The following is a 26901-nucleotide window of genomic DNA, read 5'->3' on the forward strand; positions in this document are numbered from 1 at the left end:
ATACCTATTCTAAATTTATTAAGTGCGTGTAAATTTACAATATCGTACATATTTAATTCTAATACCCATCTGTTCAGCTGTAGTTATACTTAGTTCAAGTGAATTGAATTAGATGGAAACTACTGTGAGCCATGCTTTAGAATTTTCAACCGCACAGATTTTTAACATGGCTCACGGAATGCTGTCATTTGACAGCAAACGGGTCAGACGGCTTAATGCACGCTCCGACCCTCAGCTTTAGATTTTTTTGCCTTTAAATCTGGTGTCTATTTGTTTCGTATCGGTAAGCAGCGGAGGCTTAGTTAGAGAACTAAGCTGTGTATATACAGCGTTAGCTCAAGTTTATAAACGTGGATATGAATTCGTTAGTAGGTTATTTGTATCAATTGGGCGTACGTCGGGAGCAAATAGATCACGGCCCTGCGTGGGCGGCTTCATTGAGAGCTACGAGACGTCTTGTGTTAAGCTTATTACTCACAAGGAATTACTTTAGAGGTGAAAATACAAGTCATAAGAACGTTTTTGTTTAATATGGATAGTATCTGTTAATTTGATTTGTAATAACATAATATTGTCATGGACATTAGACTTAGCTTACCATCATAATTAAATTTTCGTCAATGAAGTCGCACAGACATAAATTAAATCATAGAAAAACGTCTGTATTCGCTTCAGTTTCGCATGTTGTACAACTGACAAGTTATAGTAGAGGAGCGGCTTAGCTGTTATGGCTTCTTGGTGAAGGTGTGCAATGTGCCTAAAATAATCATCAAAACCATACAATCAATACCATCAATACTGGTTCCTCGTGCCAATTACCGTTAAAATGAATGTGGTCAGTATATGTTTTGAATCCAGGAATAGTTTGTATACATTTATTTCAAAATAAATGGAAGAATAGGATAGTATAATTGGATAATAGTAAAAATCATCAGATGTTACGGATTATCCTGTCTAATTTTATCACAGGATATTAGTTAATATATTTTTGGTCATTAGAAATTCCATAGAATTACACTCTCTTAAAATTATAAGGGATTATGATTTAATATATTTAAGCCAGTGACTTATAACCTTAATATAATGAAACAAAAACATGCGCCATAGACGATGTTGATGTAGGTACCTACTATGTGTTAAATGTAGATTTTATTGAATGCATACTTCGTATATTTATTGTATATATCTTATTTATTTCCGTAAATTAGGTATTTATAATGTATTTCCTGTTATAATATTGATAATTATTTACTCCACCGTCCTTGAATGTAAACGACTGTAACGTGACCACTCGACATCTGTGCTCGAAACGACAGATTGCCATCTTTATTACTATTTATTGCAATTAGTTCCTTATTGAAGCAAAGAGCTCAATAAAACTAGAAGGTTAAATGCCTATGGGAGTTTTTACAAGTCGTCAGTCTGAAATCAGACGACGCAACCCCGCTGCCCTAGTTTAGAAAGTAATCTCCAACACATTTCATTGTTTTTTCTCAGTTTTGCTTTATTTCTACCATTCATTATATGATATCAAAAAACACTACCGAGCTATGAGTGAGCTACAAAAATAGTGACAGCCTTAAATAACTCAATGGTAAAACTTGAAGGTCTAGTTTAGCTCCATAGCTGCAACGTCGATTTTAATTAAACACACATCGCGTCATACATATTATTCAAGATATACTTGCATTTCAAATAATTTGTAATAATCGATATATTTATTTACTACGTACTAGATCTAGCTTTCCGTACACTCATTGTGTTCGACTCAACTATACTGCAATCCGTATACCTTTTTTATGTATTTATTATGATTTTAGTATGATTTCTACATTGACAACGCGTGGTTATGTACGGAGTGGCGTTCATAATATTATAAGAACTCGATTTTAAGTGTAAGCCTGGATGTGAATAAAAAATACTCGTCAAATAAATAAAATTATTTGTTGTTCAATTGAATATATAGGTTATAACATTTTGGTTGCCATTTTAGATCAGATTTGAAACAAATACTTTATATGGACGTTCGTGGCTATAGTACATACGTCAATGTTTGTAATATTTTCTTAATTGTCTCTCGACAGTTGTTAAATGTTATCGTAACATCCATTAGTCTTATATGACTCACTTATTCGTAATTATATGTTGATTATTTTAGTAATTTATATATTATAGAAAGACAAGGTTAGGCTTCAAAGGATTGAATTTTGCGGTGACTTCCGCATTTGTTATGTCTAGTTGAATGCATTGCTCTTCTAAATCAATTTCATTGAATATCTTGCCAGATATTTGTAGGCTTAGCTTACAGATAAAGTATTAGTACTAAACTTTACCAAAAAATGCCACTTAATAAGCATTATTATTATTCATATTTATTATTCATATTATTCATTTATTATTATTCATATTTAATATTTTTTTCTGATTTTTAGCGAGTAGTTCTAGCGCTAAAATAAGATGTTAAATATGCTTTCAAGATGAATTTGAATGCAGAGGGGTTGAATTTCTGCACCGAGACATGTTGTACTACAATCCGCTATATTTGCTTCGAAAATACCTACCTAACCATTGGAGTTTGGCTCAAACATGTAATTATTAGGTCATAATGAAATTATGAGTATTATAGTAATCAGAAATACAAACCTACTAATAATTATAAATAGATTTTTATTTCTTGCCAAATTCAAGGCACGAATCATTTATGACGTCAGTGGATGGACGCGCGCCGACCAACTCCGGCCCCGGCTGCTTTTTACGACCCATAAACAAGGACCAGGTCCGTTTTAATATAGAGAATTTCTACTCTAAATATGCCATAAATACGAACTTCTTTATAATGAAAATACTTGGCATGAATGTAACCACGGGAAGACAGAGTGATATTTGAACTCTTAACTTTGCATAAATGTTTGCTCGTAAACTTTTTTATTGCGTTAAAAGATATGAAATTTTAAAATCGTTTCGCTGGCGCTGCGTAGACACTGTGATATATGAAATATAAAATATTTGCGTCTACTTGGCGGTATAGAAGTTAGCAAATTAAACCGGTTATTATGTATAAATTAAAGTCCCTGTTGCTATAAGCAATAAATCATAAGGGCACGTCTTATAGTAAGCTCTTTTATGTTATTGCCTCAATAAAGACACCGAATTCCTTATGGTTCATATGTCTATGACATTGTAAATGTTTGCTTTCCTAATTTATTTATTATTTAAGAATTAATAGCAAACAGAATCAGCACTGCATCCGTATACCATTTAACACAACTACTGATTCTTGCTTATTAGAGTTTCTACAGAAAAAGTTCATATTTAAATATTTTTCGTGTATTGAACTTTTTTATGTATGCATCTGACCACTGCGACTGTGCGTTTATTATTTTGCATACATTATTCAACTCTAACTCTAATGTTTCCACGGATAGGGAAGTTCCATTTTCTTTACTTCACAAACAAAGCGCTTTGCCAAAACTGGCCGGAAAGACAGGTTTAAACCGCAATAAAGAAAAAATATGTCACGGTTTTTTTTGCCGTGAAAAGGATTTGACCCATAATTAAAAAGCAAATTGCGGCAATAATATTTTTACTTTAAAATCTAAGATCGAGTTATTTTTTCATTGAAAATTGGTTCTGGTATGCCAGAACACGTTTTTTAAATTAATTTTTATTATCACACGAATACCAAGGGAATTAATAATATACTTTGTTCCATTTCCTTCATACATAGGAATTAATAATGGATTTTACTATAGTAAACAGTGGCATAAATCCAGGTCAAGCGAGCAGTTGATTATTTTACCTAGTGTTAAAATGTTATTTTTATAGAAACTTGTCATTATCTTCATACTTAGCATAAAGGGAGGTTTTGCGATACGAATAAAATATATGAAAAAATCATTGAATTCATATTATCGAAAAATATAACTTTACACGTACAAACAAGTAAGTAAAATTTCATTTGCAATGTGGACAATATTATGATAATGAAGTGGAAACCTCAGAATACGAGTCCTAGTTCCTCTTCACCTAATTTTGGAAATTATTCATAATATATTACTTATGTATATATACATGTTGCCGGTCGTATAACTTAAAATATAAGGACACAATAAACAGTTTGTAACAAACGTTATAAGAAGCATCATTTTATATGATAACTATTGTCTTAAACGTAATTTATAAATAAAGAAAATATAATGTATCAAAAAAACAAATTTCTAAAAATACCGTTACCGAATTTATTTTTAAATATATTAGATAAACATTTACTAGCAAACAGAAAACTTTTTCTGTAATGTTCTTTCATTTCAAAAAAGTTGTTGTGACATTGTTGAGAGATCAAGATGTGTAATGTCATTTTGCACATTTTCCGAATTTTATAAAAGTCTTTATTATTTTACTTATAATTTGTTCATTGTTTTTGAATATCATAAAGTCCCCATCCTTTTTTTTTAAACTAATTTAAATTTAATGTAGTTGCTACTTTTATTTGTAAAATAGTACGCATTAATGATGTATGACTAGTTAATATTAATATGTGTGGTGTTATTTTTTTTGTCAATGCATGCTATGACACCTTAAAATATTGTGCATTTAAACCTATCATTACTGTTATGTTTTATTGGAGCTATTTATAATGTAACAACTACTGGTTGTCTTAATTATAAATAAATAAATAGGCAAGTATATCTATATAAACTTAAAATTATCCAGAAAAGTCCCTTTTCTTTGTGTAAATAGAAATATTAGGTTATTATGAATAAAAATTTGTAGTAGATTTACTTCCTTTTACTCACTGTACGTAACTCATAACCTGCATACAGAGCCACAGAGAGGTTTTATGGCTGACTCCTAAATAGTCTATTGGTCATTCTCAAATTATATGACCGTACATTTAATATAATTGCCTCGTATTCTTACGTCACTATAAAGGGTCAAGAAGAAATGAACTCTTATAAATTAAATTAAAGTACTTTATGTTTAAACACTATCTGATGAGGTTGATCTAGGAATAAATAAATAATTAAATTTAAAAAAAAATCACTATAATGTTTCATAATTTCCCTTATCCAGAAACAAATAAAACAGACTTTAACATAATATATAATTAGCTTTAACCAAACATTCTAAAAGCGATTCCTTAAGGGTTGTCTTGTAACGTGTAAAATAGTACTACATGAAAGACTGTTCCAATTAAGGAGATGGTACGTGAGCATTCGTTACGACGCCAATAACTGTAAAGTCATGTTCATTAGAATTTAATTAAAGGACACTGTCGCGCAATGAATAAATCGTATCTTCTAAAGTTTCAACTTAAATTAGAAATTTTAATTTTTAACAAATACTTATTTTCACTTTCTTTCAGATCATGTATACACAAAATATGACTGTGAATAAGAATTTTAAAATTTATTCAGGGACCGAACACGTACTTTATAGTGTTCGCTAACAAGTTGCTTCTCGCTGCTGCCTGTATCAAAATATACAGTGCGCTACAGTAAAGTGATAAATTCGCCTCATTTTAGGGTTGCATAGTGCAACAAAAAGACATTACAATTGTCTAGCGTACTTTTATTTTTTACCCGACTACGGCGAATCCAGCAAGGGTAATTAATGATTTTAATTATTTGTAATGTATAAATATGTGCCAGAATTAGCTAACAACGAGTGACGTATTGTTGAAAAATATATTTTACAATTATATAAATGTATCCTGGTTTAGACATATTCCACTTTAAAGTAACTATTTTTATTTACTTTAGTAGATGATAACATATAATCTGACGCACAATCTCGTTTTGTTGTTTAATGTAATTAATTGCTCATAACAAAAAATTCATCATGAAAATTTTACTTAAGGTATCTTTGCATTCATAATCATAGTGACGGAATTCTTCTTGAAGCAGAGTCTAAAATGGTCGTCACTTGTTTTAATTTTTTAAAATGGACTAGTTTGCATGTTGAGATTTTTTTTCACATGTAGGTACTACATACTTAAGTTATATCTTGCACAAAGAAAATACTGTTTAGATCTTAATTTAAAATAGGTGTATTTGAATTATATTAATATTCTTTTATAGTATAATAATTCAGAAATATTTTTATGGGGAAGTTTTTTATTTGTGTAGGTGTTGTATATTGGCCATTAATGTCACATGATATACAGCAATGTGTAGAAAATTGTGAAATCTGTTTGTCACACAGAAATGCAAATCCTCCACAACCTCTAATGTCTCATAAGATTAGTTCTTTTCCTTGGGAAAAAGTTGGTATAGATTTTTTACAATTTAAAGGTCAAACTATTGTTGTCGTCGAAGATTACTATTCTAATTATATAGAAATAGCTAATGTCAGCTCAACAGGGAGCAAAAGCATTAATAAATGTTTTGAAACCTATATTCAGTCGTCACGGGATTCCTGTAAAAATAATGTCAGATAATGGTCCACCCTACAGTTCACAAGAATTTAAGCAGTTTATAGATTCTTGGGGTATATGTCATACAACGTCAAGTCCTTACCTATCACGGTCAAATGGATTAGTGGAATCTGGAGTGAAAATAATAAAGCGCTTACTTACCAAATGTGCTGAGTCTGGAGATGATCCTCATCTTGCCTTGCTGCAATATAGAACCACACCTAGAGGAAACTTACCGTCTCCTGCTGAATTATTGATGTCTCGTCGTCTCAGAACACTAATACCTACCGTTGTTAAGCATCTGCAACCTAAAATAACAAGTCATAAGGAATATAGGAAAATAAAACAACATAATAATGTCAAACAGAAATTTTATTTTGATAAAAAATCTAAGGAGTTGTCTAAAGTCAAGAAAGGAGATAGTGTGATGTTCAAAAAATCACCTGATTCTAAATGGCAATCTGGAAAAGTCATAAAGGATTGTGATGAACCTAGATCATTTATTGTCGAAGCCCCAGATGGATGTACATTTAGAAGAAATAGGCAACACTTTTTATGTCCTCCGTCTTCAAGTCTTAATAAGGAAAATATTCCAGAAAATTTAACAGAGTCAAGAAATAAGTCAAAGTCAAAAGGAGGAAGTGAGAAAGGAAGAACCTATAAAGGGTATACTTAAAACTAGAAGTGGTAGACAGGTCAATCTCCCAGTCAGGTTTCAAGATTAAGTATATGTTTGATAAATGTCAAGTGTAATTGTCTAAGTAAATTTTAAGTCTTTAAGTTACACAAATGTATAAGTAACATGTCATATAAGTTAAGGAATGTAAAAGTTATAAGTCAAATGTATATGTTGTCATTCTGTGAAACTAGTCTTAAGTCTCAATTGTCTTTGTTAAAAACAAAAAATGAAAAAGGGAGATGTTACATAGTGATGTAGTCTCAGCTTACTAAAGTGACATCACTATGTGGCGTCCTTCCGGTCACTGCCACTTCCACGCACTTTACGTCCCGATAGCGTCTGGTCATGTCTGATTATAATTATGTTTATAGTCTTAATTAATAAATATATTGTCATAAACGACAGTGTCATTATTCATCAAATACAGAACCACAATACAGTAGGTATGTGTGTGTCTGCGAGACGTACATTCTTTTTTAAAGAAAGTTCAAAATTCCTCTGTGAGAGAATGGGACTCTAATCTCCACATGTACTTAATATATATCATTTAGCATTTCATTATTTCTATTCTAATCCATCAATATAGTCCAAATAATACATACTATAATTTGCAAAAGGGATACATGATTATTCTGTGTATAACAAGTCATAAGATTGTTCTTTTCATCTGGAAATCCATTTATGGCCCAAGTTCTGGCTTATGATAATTGCCAAGTACATGTTCTTATATATATTTTTTTAGACTGACAATTTACAGCTGAACTGACAACTCATGATCATTTCATACTACTGTTGGAACCGCAAAATTACTATTAGCTACATGTGAATAAAACTACAAAATGTCCGTGTAATATAAAACACTGTCTTGGAAAATTATACTACAAAACTACTTACTAAATCTTAATAATGACGAATTTTCTTAGCAATTTGATGGCTAAGCGTCTGTGAAAACTAGATTTACTCAGTATCAACGTTTATGCTGGCAACGCGATGAATTAACCACTAGGTATTACCATTTCGTAACAAAAAATAATAACAAGCTTTTTGTGATTACTCATTACTGTATGTCTACTAATATACATACTGCCATAGATCTACTCTGACGTGATTTACCGGAGAGTCACTTAAGCGGATTTTTCGTGATAGCTAACTAATTGGCTATTCCCGAGGAAATGTATCGTACATTTTTAAGTAGTAAAATGTTTCCTTTATGCTAAGTTTTAATTATGACGTATTTTGGTACAATTATCCTCCGTAAAGTCGGATTAGGTCAATGATTTTACACAAGTTTCAGCTCACGTATTTATAATAACTGTTAATAAAACCACTATGACGGATCACTGTTATTTAATTTGATATCTTAAACATAAACTTAAAGAACTACATTATTGTGGCTGCTCGCCGGCAGCCCGTGACAGGAAGAAGGAAGTGGAGGCGTGTTGCCACAAAACAAATTAAATTACATATAAACAAATGTTACCCTAAACAAATATAAATGTACCCATTCAACATGCCTCCTTACATTTATATTTTAACTAAATCATATCATACACTACTCATATCAAGTATTTTAAATTAAAACAATAGCTCTATAAACATTACCTTCAGTATAACATATTAATTGTAACCATTAAACCAATTTTAACACTTTCATGAACAAAATGATAATGAACTTCAATATGTTTTGAATTTTTGTGAAATTTCCGTATTTAGCAATAATTTGAGCTCCAATATTATCTTCATATATTTTTTACAGGTTTACAATCTTTCTGACAAATCTCATTAATTAAACAAACTATAAATTTAATTTCAGTAACAGCTTCTGACAGCGCAATGTATTCAGCAAATGTAGATGACTTTGTTACACAATTTTGTTTCTTTGATTTCCAAAATATTACATTCCCAAACAGTCTAATTACAAATCCTGTTGTTGATTTCCTACTGACAATATCTCCTGCAAAATCTGCATCTACATAACAATCTAACATATCAGAATTTATATTCATGTTATAAATTAATTTTATATGTTTTGTTAAGTAAAGATATTTAAGTACTCGCAAAGCATATTTAAAATGTGTCTCATTATAGCAATTTTGGAATCTACTCAAATAATTAACACTGAACGATATATCTGGTCTTGTACCTGAACTAATATATAAAAGTGCTCCAATTAAATTTCTATATTTTACATTCTCATTTATATTACAGTTTTCTAGTTTAAGATTTACTTCCATTGGTGTAGTATATAACTTTGTATTTATTATATTATAACGCTTAGCTAATGATTCTATATATGATTCCTGACTCAGTGTCATGGTTTTATTCTTTTTATAATCATAATCAATATGTATTCCAATGTATTCTTTAACTTTACCCATATCCTTCATAGTAAATTTACTTAACAGTTTGTTTTAATATTACTCATTACTTTTTCATCTTTACAACATATTAACAAATCATCAACATATAACAAAATGTATACACTCACATTAGTATCCAATTTAAAATATAAACAAAAGTCATATTTACTTCTCTGAAATCCAAGACTAGTTAAAAACTTATTGACACATTCATACCAAGCCCGAGGGCTTTTTTTAAACCATATAATGTTTTATTTAATTTATAAACTCTATCAGTGCCATCATCATAACCAATTGGCTGGTTTACATAAACTTCAGATAAAATTTTACCATTTAAAAAAGCAGTTTCAACATCCATCTGATGTATATTAAGATTATTTTGACAACAATAAGACAATAACAATTTTAAAGTTTGCATTTTAGCAACGGGTGAATATATATCATCAATAAAATCTTTTTGTTGAAAACCTCTTACTACTAACCTAGCTTTAAATTTATTTTCGGCTTTCTTTCTGTATATCCATTTCACATCTAAAGGCTGTTTGTCTGCTGGTTTACTTACAAGTCTCCAGGTCTCATTTTTGCCAAACTGTTCATCTCACGATTCATAGCCTCAGTCCATTCTTTTGCTTCATCGCTAGTTATTGCCTCCTGAAAATTATCTGGAATCATAGCATCACAATAGTTAACAGTTATACAATAATAACCAAATTCTTCATCAAACCGAGTTGGTGGCTTGATTTTACGCCGATTTCTTGTTTCAATTACTTTATTATCATCATAACTTTCATTTGTTTCAGCATTCAAATCTTCATTAATTTTCTCATTATTTTCTTCTGCATTAGTCTCTTTCTTCTCTTCTATAATTTTCTCTTCCAATTTATTCGGCTGGCTATTACTTTTATCATTTTTCTTCTCTATTATCATCGAGACCAATACACATTACATCATCTTCAATTATATCACAATGTCTTGCTACAACTATTCTATTGTTTATTAATACTCTATATCCAACATCTGTATAGCCCATTAGTATGCCAAGCTCGGCTTTCCTGTCCCATTTACATTTTCTCTTTTCCTCTGGTGTTCTAACAAATACTTTACTTCCATATATCCTTAAATTTTCAATGCTTGGCCTTTGTTTGAAAAATATCTCATAAGGCGGGACATCTTGACATATCCATTATTGATCTATTGAACCTCTCTGCTGTGCCATTTAATTCATGCACATATGGCGGACAAGATTTAATCATAATTCCCTTTGATCTTGCAAAGTCAAACACTCTTTTATTAATGTATTCCTTTCCATTATCACATCTCAATTCTTTAATATTTTTCCCAGTTAAATTTTGTATCTCATTAACATACTGCATTAAACAATTATATACTTTATCTTTTGACGGAATACAATAAACTTTTGCCAACTTACTATAGTCATCTATAAAACTTAAGAAATATTTTTCACCATTAAAACCTGTAGTTCTGTGTGGCCCATTTAAATCTGTGTGTACAATTTCTAATATATCCTGTGCTCGTTTTCTATTATTTTTAAATGGCAAGTTATGCATTTTATTTTCAATACATATAGCACATTTCATGTACTTACATTCAATCTCCTTTGGTAATCCTTTCAATAATTCACTTGTACACATAGTATTCAAATTGTTAAAGTTTATATGACCAAGCATCCTATGTAATTTCTCCTTCACTGTCATACTTGATTTCTTCACTAAATTAGCATGTAATGTACTTGCATTTATATAACCTTTTAATTTATACAGTCTATCTTCTTTCACTGCTATAGCTATAATAGTTCCATAGACGTTATATATTTTTGATTGTCGTCCCCTGGAAACAATTTTATGATTGTCTGTAATCTTTGAATAGCTCAATAAATTTGCTTTCATCTCTTTGACATAGAAAACATTGTTCAAAACAACTTCAGACTTTTTTCCATAGACCATAAAATAAGTTTGTATATTTCCGACCTTTGTAGCTTCTAATATTCTTCCATCACCAACTTTTACTTTAATAGGTTGTTGTAATATTTCACATGAATGATAGTACTCATCAGTATTAATTATATGATCTGTACAACCACTATCTAATAACCAAGTTAAGTGGCCAGACTGCTCAATATTATATATTTTACTTGAAGTTGAAACATTATTATTCTCAATAGTTGCAAGGAAATTATTACCACCACTCTCATTACTGGATTTATTATTATAAGTTCTTCCTCTAATATTTCTTGAATTATAATATGATCCACGTTGATGTCCACGATTATTATTAAATCTAATAAATCCATTTCCTCTACCACTGTTAACATTTCTGTGTCGACAATCTCTTTGCATGTGGCCAGGTTTTCCACAGGTAAAACATTTAAAGTTTTTATTAGGTGATGCAGAACTACTAGTGTGAGCTTTAAAAACATTTGAGTTGTCGCGTGATGGTTCATTACATTTTTCAGGTTCTTTATCCAATGATTTTAACATAATTTTACTTTTCAAATAATCTACAGTTCTGTCTTTTTTCTGGTAAGACGTCTATTAGATCTCCAATATGACTGTAATTACGAGGTAAGGCCTTTAACATATAATTTAATTTTTCTTGTTCACTTACCGTCGCGCCGGCTTGTTTTAACTGATTTATTGATTTCTCAAAGTCGTCAAAAATACACTTACTTGCGAATAGTTCGATAATTTTATTGCTTCTACATTGTTGCGACATATAATCTGTAGTGCCGATGATTTCTGCAGGTACATTTCATCAAATTTTGCCAATATTTTGCATGCGGAATCTAAGTCGCATATATATTCGAGTTGCTTGTTGCTTATTGCACTATAAATGTAGTTCGTTGCCTGGATATCCATCTCTTCCCACTTTGCAACATCATCCGAATCATTTTGATTCGTATGGCAGCTTCTTTACATTTCTTAAATTCCAAAAACTTAAGTATACGTATTTTCCAGCTACTATAATCCGATCCGTCGAATATTGGAATAACTGCGTCATTGCATTTAGTAAACGCCATTTTGCTTATTGCATATATAGCACGTTTCCACTTTATTTGCGAAAATATCTTCTTTTCTTCTTTGTATTTGCAGGCAACCACGCTCTGCTACCATGTTAATAAAACCACTATGACGGATCACTGTTATTTAATTTGATATCTTAAACATAAACTTAAAGAACTACATTATTGTGGCTGCTCGCCGGCAGCCCGTGACAGGAAGAAGGAAGTGGAGGCGTGTTGCCACAAAAACAAATTAAATTACATATAAACAAATGTTACCCTAAACAAATATAAATGTACCCATTCAACAATAACTTTGGTTAATTTTAAGTATGATTTTTTGCTTAGGTTTGACGTGGTATGGGACGACAGAGAATCTGAGAACGGTGAGTTGGCCAACTACAAGCTACTCTACTTCCTGCAGGATGACACAATTGCTATAAAGGTGAGCTATTTTATACAGTTAACATAGAAATGTTAGTAGAAAAAAATAATACGATTATTGTTTAGAAAAAAAATTATAATATAAATAAATAATTTACACATCTGCCCACTTTACAATTAAATACTAATATTGTACTGGATGTGATCGACAATTCTGATCGAATGATTTTTTTTCGTGCACGGCAATGTGACCCCACTGCACGCACTGTACTGTGAGTGGAGTGGGATCCAATAGAATGTCGACTGACGAGAGATCATTACCTCTCGGCAGTCCACACAAGCATGTCGGCCTGTTGGAACCGAATATACAGATACAACGCGACACACTGACGTGGGCCACTATGGCGGGTTTTAACATCCTGCGTTGTGTATTTGAAAGGAAGTAATTCTTTGTTTGAATTATTTTCTTTGAATATTATAGTAGGTACCTATTGTCAAAACTGGAACACATTCCAGTAGAGTTTATTTTAAATTCAATTCAATCGAAAAACGTCGTCAATCAAAATAATAAAGGTAACTTGCTTGCGTATCTCAATGGCCCTAGTGGCTCACGACATATTATGACACCTATCTAGTTAGATATAGCCTTCTTGGAATAGCTATGAATAATCTTCTACAGTTAATATTCTTAACTATCGACTCACGACTAAAACTTTGTCACTTAATCTCCTTTTATAACATTCGCTGGAGAATAATCTAAGAGTGTTTTTACACAAAACATATCATGTTTTACTAAGTATATAAAATTGTATCATTTAATCCACGAAATCGTAGGACAAAATACTGTAACCTTGACATCGGGCAGATCATAGGCTTGCTCGTTCACTTTCCTTAATAACACAATTTTTGTTGGCGTGCGCTTGACAGTCAGGACCTTCGTCTCGTTGCAGAAAATTGTAACCAGCTCAAGCGATATGTGATTTTTCCTGTAATACGTTGATATTTTCCCCTTTACGTTCCCACATAAAATCGGGCGCAACAAAAGGATTTCGTTAGTGGGCTCCCCCACGAGTAATTCCCTCATTCACCTCAGTAATTCCCAGTTAATAATGTCGACCTTTACGGCTTCATTTCATATTTGAACTCTTGTTTAAAAAAAATATTTTCATTAATGCCATCACCTGGATCGGTAATTTATTGTGTGCAATTTAAACTTATCGAGTCTATTTTAAAGTACATCACTGTTTATAGGTAATTCAAACAGTGAATAGTTACAGGGTTACTAAGAGCAGGGCGCTCTCCAATTACTTGTTTCAATAAAAATTCTTTTGTGCCCACAATGTCGCCAATGGGTCGACCCAATAGTAATTATCTTGTATCCTTTTAGGAGCTCCATGATGGGAAAGGCGGCAAAGATCCCTTTCCTTTACTGCTAAAGAAAACAAAACTCCCAAAAAAATGGAAGGAAAAGCCTGGTAAGAAAATTAGATAAATACTTATTACTTATTTGAATAACTGTGGCACTTTGAATAGAAAATGGTTGATGTCTGTCCCCTAGATTGAAGTTTCAACGGTTTATGAGTAGAGATAATGGATGTTCACACAAAGAGTGTTGAAAAGTACATCGTAGCTGGTGAATGGGCGCGTTGAAGCCAAATGTTTGGCACAAAACCTTTAATAGCCTTTCAATGGCGCTTGTTAAAGCTTGCGCGGAAATGCCGCTAAAAAGAATGTGTAAATGGTATTACGTGCTTTACTATAGAGAAAACATTGATTCCCTTCGATGTTACAGTAGCGTTTGAATGGGGTGCTTCATACTAGTGACGACGTATACGTTTATTGTTTACAATATGATAAATTATGTGTAAATATTTGTAGAAGCTTGTTGTTATCTTGTGCGCGATTTAAGTACATAATTTTATATGTTATGCAAGACATAATGCCTAGCATAGCCTGTGCTTGGTATTAATATAAAATAGAGAATACTATAAAAACACGGGTAAATAAACATGCAACCGTGTTTACGTAATGCATAGATGTACAGATAGAAATGTACCAGCTCCCGAATAATTCGTTTCCGCATTTTTAACTCTTCAAATAGCGTTTCGATGTTCCACTTTGTTAGAGTTAACACGCGCGCAGGCTGCACACGGTAATCCCAATGGTCTATCGAATCGCAAACATGTTCCTAATTTACGTGCCAGTGGAATTTACTAAGTTGTTTTAACATACCAAAATCCGAGTAAACGTTTATTTATTACGGAGTAATTAATTTCGTTTCTACAATTCACATGTTCAAATATTTAGTCATTATTGCTCGAATGGTTGTGGATTATCAGTAATAAAACAAAACAAATTCAGTAAGCTTATACAGCTAACTGAATTATCTGATGATTCACAAATTATCTGATGATTCACTGATTAACCTATTGACCGCAAGTCATAAAAGAAATAATGAAGCAGCAAAATTTTAATTAACTAAGTAAATGGTGCAAAGCATTATTATAACTCTCATAATATTTTCTTTGCAAATAATAAGGCACTCGCCTTATATTAATAGGCCGCTTTTAAAGAGATTAAGCTATGAAAGTTTGAGCTGGCAATCCGTACCAACTCTCAACTTCTTCACTAAGGAGATTATAAGTCATTGAAGTTTGAGCTCGCTTTCTGCCTAGCGTTTAGAATAAAATTTTTATGTTTTCCTACTGGCTTTTACTCGCGACTCCGCCTGAATATTTTTACTTAACCAGATTTAACTATTTGCCTACAAAAGAGCCGTAAAAATATTTTTTTATTCTAGATTTGATTTTTGCCTTGCACGGATCCTTATAAACACATTTGTTTTATTTACGAACTTATAAATGCTTTACCATTGTAAACTATACAAGTTTTATTAAGAGTTGATGGATAAGGTACTATTTTTTACTAACAGAGACCCCTAGAAAAAATTATAGTGATTTCCCAAAAAGCACTGCGGGACCTGTCATTGGATATACGGATAAATTAGCGTCTAGTTATCTACTTATGTACCCTTACATGTATCATAATTCATAATTTTTGTTACTAATATGTTATACTCCGTTCTATTCAACAAAACTACATTATACGTATAATTAAAATTGACTCCTATTGTCTTGTTAATTAGTGTCATTTCCGTCTACGGTCTTGGAGGTGACAGAAGACGAGGTCACCGAATATTATTCACCGAGAGATCTCATTGTGGGCGAAACTGTATTCGTTTTTGGCCGTCGGTTTCTTCTCTGCAACTGCGACAATTTCACTCGGAAATATTACAAGTAAGACTATTTAGTGCATTGTTTTTAAAAATATATTAATGACTTAAAACAACGGAAACTGGAACAGAAAATGAGAGAACATAAAATATAGCTACGTTGGTATTGTTGATTGTTACCAATGTAACCCTTTTTATTATTAAACGCTTGAGTGATACAATAATAGTGTGGTTACGGAAGGAAATTACGTCGCTTTATGAAACATAAAATGTTCTATCGTTCTAAGTTCAATAGAGATATCTGTAAAAATGTCAAGAGTACATGTTAATAGGGTAGATCTACTATATTCATTAGTCATAAAAGTGTCACCTGTCGGTGCACGGGTCATAGCTTACAAGACAGCAAGGCGACGAACAGGTTTTGCGAGGCAAACTATGCTCACCGAAAAAGACTTTTCACTGAATGTGTGAATTAACCTAGCGATGAATCTTTACACGTAAACTCGTCTCAATATTATTTTTTCAACGTCTTTAAAACAACATAGAAGTTGGTTATTCTGCCTATATTTATATTCTGGACTACAGTAAAAAAAATCAAGACGAGTATGTTATTAAAATCAAAATATATCTTTTTGACGATCTTTACTTGTATGTATGAAATTTTGTAAATTATATATGTGTGATAATGTAGATAAATATTCTTTATACATTATGCATAAAAATGCATTCGAGATTTTCAAAGATCAAAGACATATTGATAAAACATTTGGCAGAGATCTTGGCGTTCTGATGATCAAATTAACTAAAACAAAAGTACTTTCAGGCAACTCGAGTAGAATAAAGAATGGCGAAACCGTAGCTCTTGGATAACCATGACTATTCCTTATGAAGCATTTAATCGTTATACATAAGAATAATATTTGTCTTATATGTTAGCGCTGATTTGATGGCTTAACCGCTTACTTATTCTTTTACGAGGCCTAATCTATTTTTATAGATGCAACGAAAAGAATTACCGCCCGCACTACAAAAATTAGGAGCATTCTTACCTAAGATGTTAAAACATCATTGATTCTTACTATATTCCTACAAGTAATTATACTAGTATTTGGAAAAACATTAAAAAGAATTTGACTTCATAGACCAGGCAAAAAGGATTATACATTTCGAGATTCAAAATAAACAAGACATATATACATACATATATGTAAGTTATATTATGTAGTTACAAAAAATAATGTGTTTTAAATTAATATGGGCTGCCTGTAAGAATATTTCGGCACACTCATATTTAGTCTTCACCAGGCGCTTTGAGTTAATCTTGAGAACCATCTTGAAAGGAATCAGCAGCTAATAACTAACATAATCCACAACACTAAATAGAAATAATGTTATGTTCTAACAGTCTACGCAATAGGTTTCTATTACGTAATTATTAAGGTCATTCATTGTCAGGGGTGTGGTTTCGACGATGGATTTGATGTTTTCATGCTATTAAGTGACCGTTAGTATTATTAATGAGTCAAAGATGTACAAGCACAATTTAAACTCGTTACAGCTATTTTAACCTTAGTTTGTACATTTCATAACTAACGTAACGTAAGGGGAAAGGTGTAATACTTTATGCTGCCTCCAGACATCAAACTTCCGAGCGTGCTGAACCCCAACATTACCGCGTATCGCATACTCTCAGTGTGGACGGGGGTAACGTGTCCAAACTGTCAGAACACAAACTCGATAAATTTAAAGTGTAGGTCACATTGTAAACCGTATGAACTTAATAAATTAGACCTTAAATAACCGTCGCGTTGGTGCGTTTATCACGTCGGTCTCTAATTTAAAAGACTATTTTAATCCTAAATTACATACATTTTAATGTTTCTTGTTTACGGAAATACAGTAAAACAAATAACATCTCTTGTTGGGTTAAGACTAAACTAAGGTTTAAAGAAAGGTATAATATTTCTAAAGGCTCTATGTAGAACTAGCACAAATTCGCGTGGGTAGTGGTGGTTGGATTTTCAGGCAAAGTTCATTACGCCAAAATTCATGAAACCCATGTCAAAATGGCGAACAATCCATGAATACACGCATAGATGAAAGTGTGTACAATGTAAATCTCAAAAACATGGGACGTCACTGTTTTTTTTTTAAATATTTCATTTCGAATAGATCGGCTCATAACGCATGGTAATCAAGCGATCCGAATAGATATTATTATCGTCCGCACTAGGCGTAAAGTAAGTTTACCTCGTAAATTAACTCATTGTTTGGCCGTTTGTAGAGTTCGCGATGGATCATGCCATTGCGTAGCATCGCATATATATATAAAAAAAATAGTACACACATATAGGTGTTGCTCATGCTTGAATCTTTTTAGTTAGTAACTGACATCGATGTCAGGAAACCTTTAAATTTAAGTTTCTTACGAGTATATTGTGACAAATCATTTAAATTAAAAGTTGTTACTGTATTAGGATCATGATTATATTATATGTTTTCGTTATACTAAACCCATGAGAAATGTATATTAGTTTTATTATAATCATCGACGGAGATTTGTTGCCAAATAAGTATTTTACGAATGTAAAATTAACCCAATTGCCCTGTAAACAATATAATTTCGAAATATTATATCTCTTAGTATTATGAATATTGCAATACATAATAAGTATTAAATAATTATATTCTTTATACTTGGCAATCAATAATTATTGGTCCTTTTTCAGATGTATGTTAAACATCGATCAGCCACCTCGGGTGGAAATTCGTCAAAAAGAAAGAAAAGAATTTGCAAAGGTGGGTTATGTAGTCAATTAGTAGGTATCTTAACACTTCTACTTTAAAGGATTTTCTTTTAATTTTGAAATCTTATGGGAATTCGTTAATTTTTTCTTTATAGCTCAACAGGAAAAGTATTTCGTAGCTTAAAAAATAATTCGCTGCAAAATCATGGTTATACGAATGCAAGATTTAGCTAGTTTCGTTTTTATTACCGACCACTTAGCTAACATTCACCTTATGTTATGTAGAATTTACTCTCGGGGTGATCGTTTCGACAGGCTCACAGAAGTAGAATTGGACCTGGCATCGACTACAAGACCTAGACTACAGATACAATTTTGTAATTAGACCAAACTTAGTGGATATAATAACACATACTTAATATTACGATCTATACATCACATTGATTGCAGTCTTTCCCGCCACACATCGGTATCGGCGCACCCGAAGATACATTGCAATCCTGCTTCGGGCTTATGCCTAAACCACCTCACAAAGATGTCATCAAGTACAACCTAAACGCGAATAAGGTTTGTTTTCTATTACATTCAATGTATGTTTTCTATGTTTAATGTCTTAATACAATACGATAATAATAATAAATACCTATATAATTAGTACCCGATCAGGTTTACAATATTTGATTTTTTATGTTGCATCTACTAAGTATTCCCACTGCAAAGTTACTATTTTACTACTTTTGTTAATTGTTCTTAAATAATAATAGTTCTAACAAACGAATATTCGTGACAAGAGAGCACGACAGCACTAATATAATAACAGTAACGTTTGCGTACAGCAAACATCCTCGAAGAAAAGTTATTTCATATTTTTTTCGAACAACATAAATTATTCTTTGATATTTAAGTTAGCTTCTTCTCGACTCAATTAAAGTTGCAGTGCTCTACAAAGAGTCGACGAGCAGTCTCGTGACTCGGAGCCTATCTACGGGCCTTAGTTTATTGCGCAAAAAGTTCCTCTTTACCCTTTACCTCGACAGTTGACGGTGTATTTTATACCTAATACTTACTCCTTGTCCGCCATTAATATTAGCAGACGTTATTGAGCGAACACCCTTGTTTAGTTTGTAATTAAAATTTATGTGTGTTTTATTCTATATCACATTACGAGTCGTATTTATGTGCATATCATCAATATGAGCAATATTACTTATTTGAGATAAATTATTAAAATTACTTACCCACAACAAATAGAAGTAATTTCATTTCATCGACAGTCACGTCATATTTAATGTTTTGTCTTCGTGTTTAAAATAAAAATCAGCACACATCAATACCTATAACATTTCCAAGACATCTTATTGATAAGTTGTTTATATTTCGGTTAGATGATTAAAAACCGTATTATAATAGCCTGAATACTTATTTGTTATTATTACAAGCGAGTATATCAACAATACTCGCTCCCTGGAGCCAAAGTCGTTGCGATGACGCCCACACGCTATTATTGAAATTTTATCGATATCTAGATTCTAGATGAAGTTTCTATTTACTTATTAATAGCTAATAGGTACATCTACAGACTGAACTGGCGCGCCCATTGCATTATTTATAAGCTTATAGTATAAAAATATCAGAAAACATTAAATTGTTATCAAAATCTAACATTTCACTCATTGTGTAAAATTACACAATATACCTAAGTAAAGCAGATTTAAAAATATTGTCGAATTATTTTGCTCCAGTATACTTTGGTACCAATTTAGATATTTAAATATAATATCACATTTGCAACAACTTGGTAATCCGTTTAAGTGGATTCGTCAGAATCCGTCGTTATCACTTTAATTGGCACAACAGACTCGATTAACTTAATATAAATATTATATTAAGAAAGCTCACCTTTACAGTATCTTCGCTACTTGTGCGAATTAGACTGGATACATCCAGAGGATCAGGGGAGAAAGTTCGTCTTGTCGTACAGTCTGGCTGACGGAACAATCAAGATAGGTGAAATACCTCGGAGAAACTCGGGCATCAAGGAAGGAAAGTTCCTTAAAGCAATGCTCTTGCAGACTCCAGAGTCTGACCCGAATTTTCCAACCTACTTCACGCCTGATCGATTTTACATTGGTATGTTACAGTGATTTTGGTCATTTAATTATAAATTAGTTCTAAGATTTAGTTTATATTAATTCGGAAATCTAAAAATGAGTCCGTTCATGGTAGTAGGTTTCACCCCAACCTTCTATAATATAAGAACATAGGAGATGCGGTGCCGACCTCTAAGAAGGAAACTCGAGACATGACAGGTCTCTCGTGCGCGACGGTCGATGGGTATGAGCACCAATGATTTATCTGTTTCTGTCCCAAAAAACAGTGTGAAAGATATTGTAATTAGTGGAAGAACTAAACATTATTAAATTCAACAGCCAAAGCTCTAATTCAATATTTTAGAAGGTCTTACTGTGTTTATGGGAAATCGTTTCGCTTAATTTCATAAAGGCGACTTGCGCATCTCAATGTTTAGCTGCACTAAATAACGCTGACAAAAAATGTTGTTTGGTAACAAATATTATATTTTATCAAATGCGTTGTAAGCCGAATGTAAAAGCCATTAGTTTTGCATGCAAATGGCGTCGGTGTATAAGTGAACACTCAAAACTTAAGTGCATGGCAACCGCTTTTTGAAAGAAGAAAATATCGCAAGGGAACCACGCATTACTCAACAATACATCTCATTTGTATGAGCTTTGCTATCCGTTCAGATATATTTTGCGAGTTGTAACGTTTTGTTATGCATTAACAATAGGTACCAATAGTTTATGAATATAAATTTTATTATAAATGATAAATTCAAAACTCTCTCGATCTCGTCTGGAATAGATGTTGAAATCAAAAATCCGGTCTTAAAACCATACTACGCTTATAAATAAAACACTATCATAATAAAAAATTTGATAGTTTTTTGCTACACTAATTGGCAATTATACTTTAAGGTCAATAGGCTCTTATAACGTTTACAAGTTACAACTTAGGATATTATTAAAACTTTCAACTAAGATATACCTAATTAGTAATTCTTTATCTTCTTTAAAGAAACAGAGGCCGTTAGGTACATAGTACGACTTACTAGGCAATATTTCAGAATTAGCCAGTGAACTTATCTTTATCGGAAAACTATTATGATGATGAAAAATAGCCGCAATAGTAGCAATGTTAGCAATAGTAATAACTTGAGTATTGAATCATATCAACGCTTTCAATAAAAAATCTGAAAGCAATGTTTTCTCGAGTCTCAAATAAATCAAATTGACACATACTTAAGTCTGTTCTTTCCATCGCGCCTCATATCACTTTAGTTCGTTCTTAAGATGTATTGTGTTTAATCAGGAGCCATAGTGCCGGTATTCAAGCACCGGTTCAAGATAATCGGGTGCGATCTATTCGTGTACCGATACATGAGCGCCAACCCTGAAAAGTTCCCTCAGGAAGTGATCGATAATGTACGCAACTATCACATGCGGGAGGGCAACTTGAAGGACGAACTTGAGGTGAGATACCGTAACTATCCTATATTCATGTTTGATCTTCTACATCGAAACCACTATTTCCTCGTCTTACATAGACCGCAAATACCTTCTAATAACATGAGACATTTAGGTAATGCTAACTGGTCGATGAAGATTATAGACACGGAAATAAAATACGATTAATACGAAAGACATATGTACATTATGTAATAATACAGGGCGAATACAAAATCGAGGCAAATATCCACATCGGCTATTTGTTCCGATGTCGAACCGGAACTCGACATTTCCGACCGGGATCTACTTTACACGGAAATTAAATGAGCTCGCCAGCTAAAAGAAAACCTCTAGTAATTGCCGTTTTTATTGAACAGAATGTATTTATACAAAAAACAAAATGTTATTCCTTTTTATATCCCGATCTCCATTTTGTTTGTCTTCCTGCTGTATTCTACTCATTTCAGATATGACAATACTTGTACATATGAAGAAGAGTTAAGCTACTTTTAAATGAGTTTTATTGGCTTTCTTGCATTTGTATTTTGTGGTTGTATTGTCTGCTCTCCAATGGCTTATGGCTTCACGAGAAAATACATTTTAACAAAAACAATTACTCGCCTGGTCTAACAAAAAGTTTCGACCACTTTTAACTTTTTTTAGAAACTTTATCGTGTATTTGATCTGTCAAGATGGCCGTCCGTGAGGAACAAGCGGCAGAGACTCGCGCGCAGCTGGCGAAGATCGGGCAAGCGGCGGTGGCCGAGCCGAGTGCTATGGAGAGGTGTTTGACAGCGCTCGACGTAGTAGAAGGAAGCGCCTCGCCACCGCGTCCGGCCACCCCGCCTGCCACCACTGATCGCATCTCCTACGACGACACCCTGAGGGTCACACGGCAAAGGTACTTATTATTATAATAATGTTATAGATAAATAATTATTGCTGCCCAAAATTGTATGTAGACATAAGTAATCTTCGTTTAGTCAATGCCAATTTGTTGGTTTACGACAAGGCTGTCGTAAACCAACACATTGGCGCTCACTGCACGCAGGCGCATGCGGCTATTTTACGTCTCCTTGTATCTACTGCATCTGTAAAGGAGTCTAGCACATAGGCGCTTTGAACAACCAACCTCTTTAATTATAGCACACCGTTCCTGTGTGCATAATATCGGTGTCTTAAGTTCTATGGCGAAGAACTGTAGGTAGGAACTTCGAATTCTATTGGCCAAAGAATTTTCTAATACATTATATATTCTTTTGTCTAACAATTGATTCTACCCGCAGACTATCAAAACTTCTTCAAACCAGAATGTAGGTACGTATATAGGTATTAATAAAATATTGTTTTTAATCATTTCTTTGTAACTTTTAGTAAACCGACATGCGATGAGGTCTTGCCTCTAAAAGGCATTCTCAAGTCCGGCTTGGCTCGGGACGATCACCAGAAAGTGGTGTGTTTCACTGGACCGGCCGGCGACGAACACCGCGAGGCGAAGTCCAAGGCCGTGACATACCCGCCCGGGCAGCAGCCACACTTCGTCGAAGATGAATATTTCTGTGAAAGATATAAAGACCCGGTATGGCACGAAATGTGCTCGATTTTATTTGATTCTTTACTTTTGCAAACAAGAGTGTGATACACAGTAACCTAGCTGAAATCAACAGTGCAATATAATGGACACAAATCAAATCAGTGCTGTATTAATTTATGCCTATTTTTTCATAGAAGCAAGAAATATAAACCTATAAGTATATTGATTAATTTCAACCTGCACATGAAATAGATAAGTACCTATATGGTTTTATGTATTACTAGGATGCAACAGAACGCGCGGAACGTCGTTCTCACGACATCTGTCCATACGAGGTCATACCGAAGCAGGCGATTGACACCGGTGTTGGCGCCGCAAAGACAGACAAGGAGCTCCCCGGCTACCTCGGCACCTACGGAGTGGATTGCAAAGAAGTAAGTTTCAATGTAGTCACAAAATTATCATCAAGTTGTTGTCAATTATTCCGTGGATTGAAATGGTGGTTCTAAAAAACACTACTTACTGGAAGGTATACAACATTGACATAAATAAACAAACCTCTACAGAGTACAGACTCCGTAAGATAAGGCTGTCTCTATAATTTTTAAAAACGTGTGATCATTTTTGTTGTAGGTGCCAGACTTTATGCGGCTATCACCAGACGCGTACGATCGCGTGAAGAAACTCCGTAGAGATGTTCCCGAGATTTCTCCGGCAGCTGCGCGCGTCGCCGACCAGCCTCGTGAGCCCATACTGCCCGTGGAGGCCTGTCTCGAAGCCCCCGCCGAAGCCACCGAGCCCTGCGCCCCGCGTCAGGAAGAAGACGTGTCGTTCGCGTGCCCTCACCCCGAGCCACGCTTGCCGTGCTGCGATCCGGACAGAAAGGAGTAATGTGCTTACATTATTGACTAGAAAACTGTTTTTAAAGCAGAACTTTTTTGCGTGTGTCAAATATACATTGGTAGAAAAATTGTTTTTTTTTTTATATTGCCAAACAGTGAAACACGGATCTACATATATGAGAAGGATTACAAAGTAAAAATATATAAGAAAACAACCAATATCACTTTAAGGTTTAATGTTTTGTTCATGTAAATAGCATAACGATACTTTTTTTTATACTGAATAAGACGAGTCGAGCGTCTTCGAAAGGATCTGACATCTGTTTATTTTTTATGGCACGAAACGTATTAGCCAAGCCTTATGTCTCGTCATAATAAATTACAAAAAAGCATTAGAATGTTCATATAAATTTTATTTTTACATAATAAGGTCGTTCAAACTTTAAATATATACAATTGTTTCGCTACATTGTCACATAGAAAACTACTTATTATAGTTTATATCCCTCATATTAACACTTTATCCATCGGAAGCCTATTAAGAGGCTTTCTGACAATGCTTACTAGTAAGAAGCCAATCAACCGACTTGTCAATTATATTTTTAATGGCGCAGCTACCGGTAAAATACTGATATTTATTAATAAATGAAAATCGATTCTTTATCACAGCGACAAATATTTACTCTTTTAAGGCCAAAATTTTTTAATTGTACCCAACTATGATTTCTTTCAAAATTAAGCTCAATATTCGTAATGCCATTTCCTTCATAATAAAGATTATTATACTAGTATGATATACATGACATAAGAGGCGACATGTCAAGATAGTTGGTCCATACTGGATGAAAACTGCCCTAGGTGGAGTCAAATGGCATTTTTACCCGCAGAAGGGTTCTTGCAGAATAAGTTTCTTTTCTTAGTTTTTATAAAAATCCATAGTCATAATATTTTTAATTGTTTACATAACATAGGACAGAACAATATTTATGTATATAAACTCTTGCAAGAAATGTAAGGATTTTTATTTATGTATGTATATTTTATTCATATTTAGATGTCGTTAAAACTCATATTTGTGAAAGTAACTTGCATAGCTCATTGGAATGAACTCTTGTGATACCCTGGCATAATCAGAGAATTAGTTTCAAATATCAAATATTCTATTGGAAAAGGACTTAAATAACTATAACCATAGATTTAAATCATACTATAACCATTAACATTGTCGCTATATAACCTATACGTAATTTTTCTAACAGAAGTGAAGATAGTCACTAGTGGAGTGACAGCTATGGTTTTTCATTAACTAAAGGATAACCGGAGATATAGAGGGTATTTTACTAATTAGACCGAACTATATAAGCTAGTAGCGATAAATTAATTATAATAAGGTAGCTAGGTTTTGGACATATTTTGCTAGATATACAGGGTTATTTTGATATTGTGTTAATAAATAATATATGTCTATAATAATGGATGAATAATGAATATTTATGGCAAAAAATCAGATTTAACTTTCTGATTTTGTCTGAGTTTATTTTTGGCTGAAAGAGTGATGTTGCCGTTGCTTAGAATTCTTTTAGTCATAGTGGCGCGTAAAAATTTTTTTTTATTGATATTCTGATTTTATTGTGTGTGAAATACGCTTTTTAATTTTACATCTGCGGTTCAAGTAACTTATTGTAAAGTGTTATTTTGAAGATAAACATCTAGTTTCATTTTGTAACGCAATGTCAAAATGTCCCTGTATACATCTGTTGATAACATTTCTACTAAAGCTCGTGCTTAGTTAAGCGGCGATAGCCTAGTTGGGTGTGGAACGGACTGCCAAGACGAATGTCCGCAGGTTCAAATCCCAAGGGCACACACCTCTGACTTTTCTAAAATCATGTGTGTATTCTTTGTGAATTTATCCTTCGCTTTAACGGTGAAGGAAAACATCGCGAGCAAACCTACACATCTGAGAAGTTCTCTATAGGAATTTCGAAGGTGTGTAAAGTCTACCAATCCGCACTAGGCCAGCGTGGTGGACTAAGGCCTAATCCCTCTCAGTAGTAGAGGAGGCCCGTGCTCAGCAGTGGGCAAGTATATAATACAGGGCTGATATTATTATTATTATTAAGGCTCGTGCACACCAGAGCCTCCATCCCAACGCGTTTCAG

General features: G+C 33.0%; 1 protein-coding gene across 1 annotated transcript in view; it reads left to right on the forward strand.

Moving 5' to 3' along the window:
- LOC115448979 (EF-hand domain-containing protein 1) overlaps window positions 1-24867 on the forward strand; it is a 44133-nt gene extending 19266 nt beyond the window's left edge. Inside the window, exons 6-16 of the mRNA XM_037444721.1 lie at window positions 12822-12918; window positions 14245-14332; window positions 16003-16153; window positions 18819-18888; window positions 19287-19403; window positions 20744-20966; window positions 22227-22387; window positions 23056-23264; window positions 23738-23942; window positions 24182-24331; window positions 24531-24867. Coding sequence (XP_037300618.1) covers window positions 12822-12918; window positions 14245-14332; window positions 16003-16153; window positions 18819-18888; window positions 19287-19403; window positions 20744-20966; window positions 22227-22387; window positions 23056-23264; window positions 23738-23942; window positions 24182-24331; window positions 24531-24788 — 1729 coding nt within the window. The 3' untranslated portion in view covers window positions 24789-24867. The remainder of the gene's footprint in view (window positions 1-12821; window positions 12919-14244; window positions 14333-16002; window positions 16154-18818; window positions 18889-19286; window positions 19404-20743; window positions 20967-22226; window positions 22388-23055; window positions 23265-23737; window positions 23943-24181; window positions 24332-24530) is intronic.
- The last annotated feature ends 2034 nt before the right edge of the window (window positions 24868-26901 follow it).

This window comes from Manduca sexta, chromosome 28 (genome assembly GCF_014839805.1).
Source record: "Manduca sexta isolate Smith_Timp_Sample1 chromosome 28, JHU_Msex_v1.0, whole genome shotgun sequence".
NCBI classification, from domain to species: Eukaryota; Metazoa; Arthropoda; class Insecta; order Lepidoptera; family Sphingidae; genus Manduca; species Manduca sexta.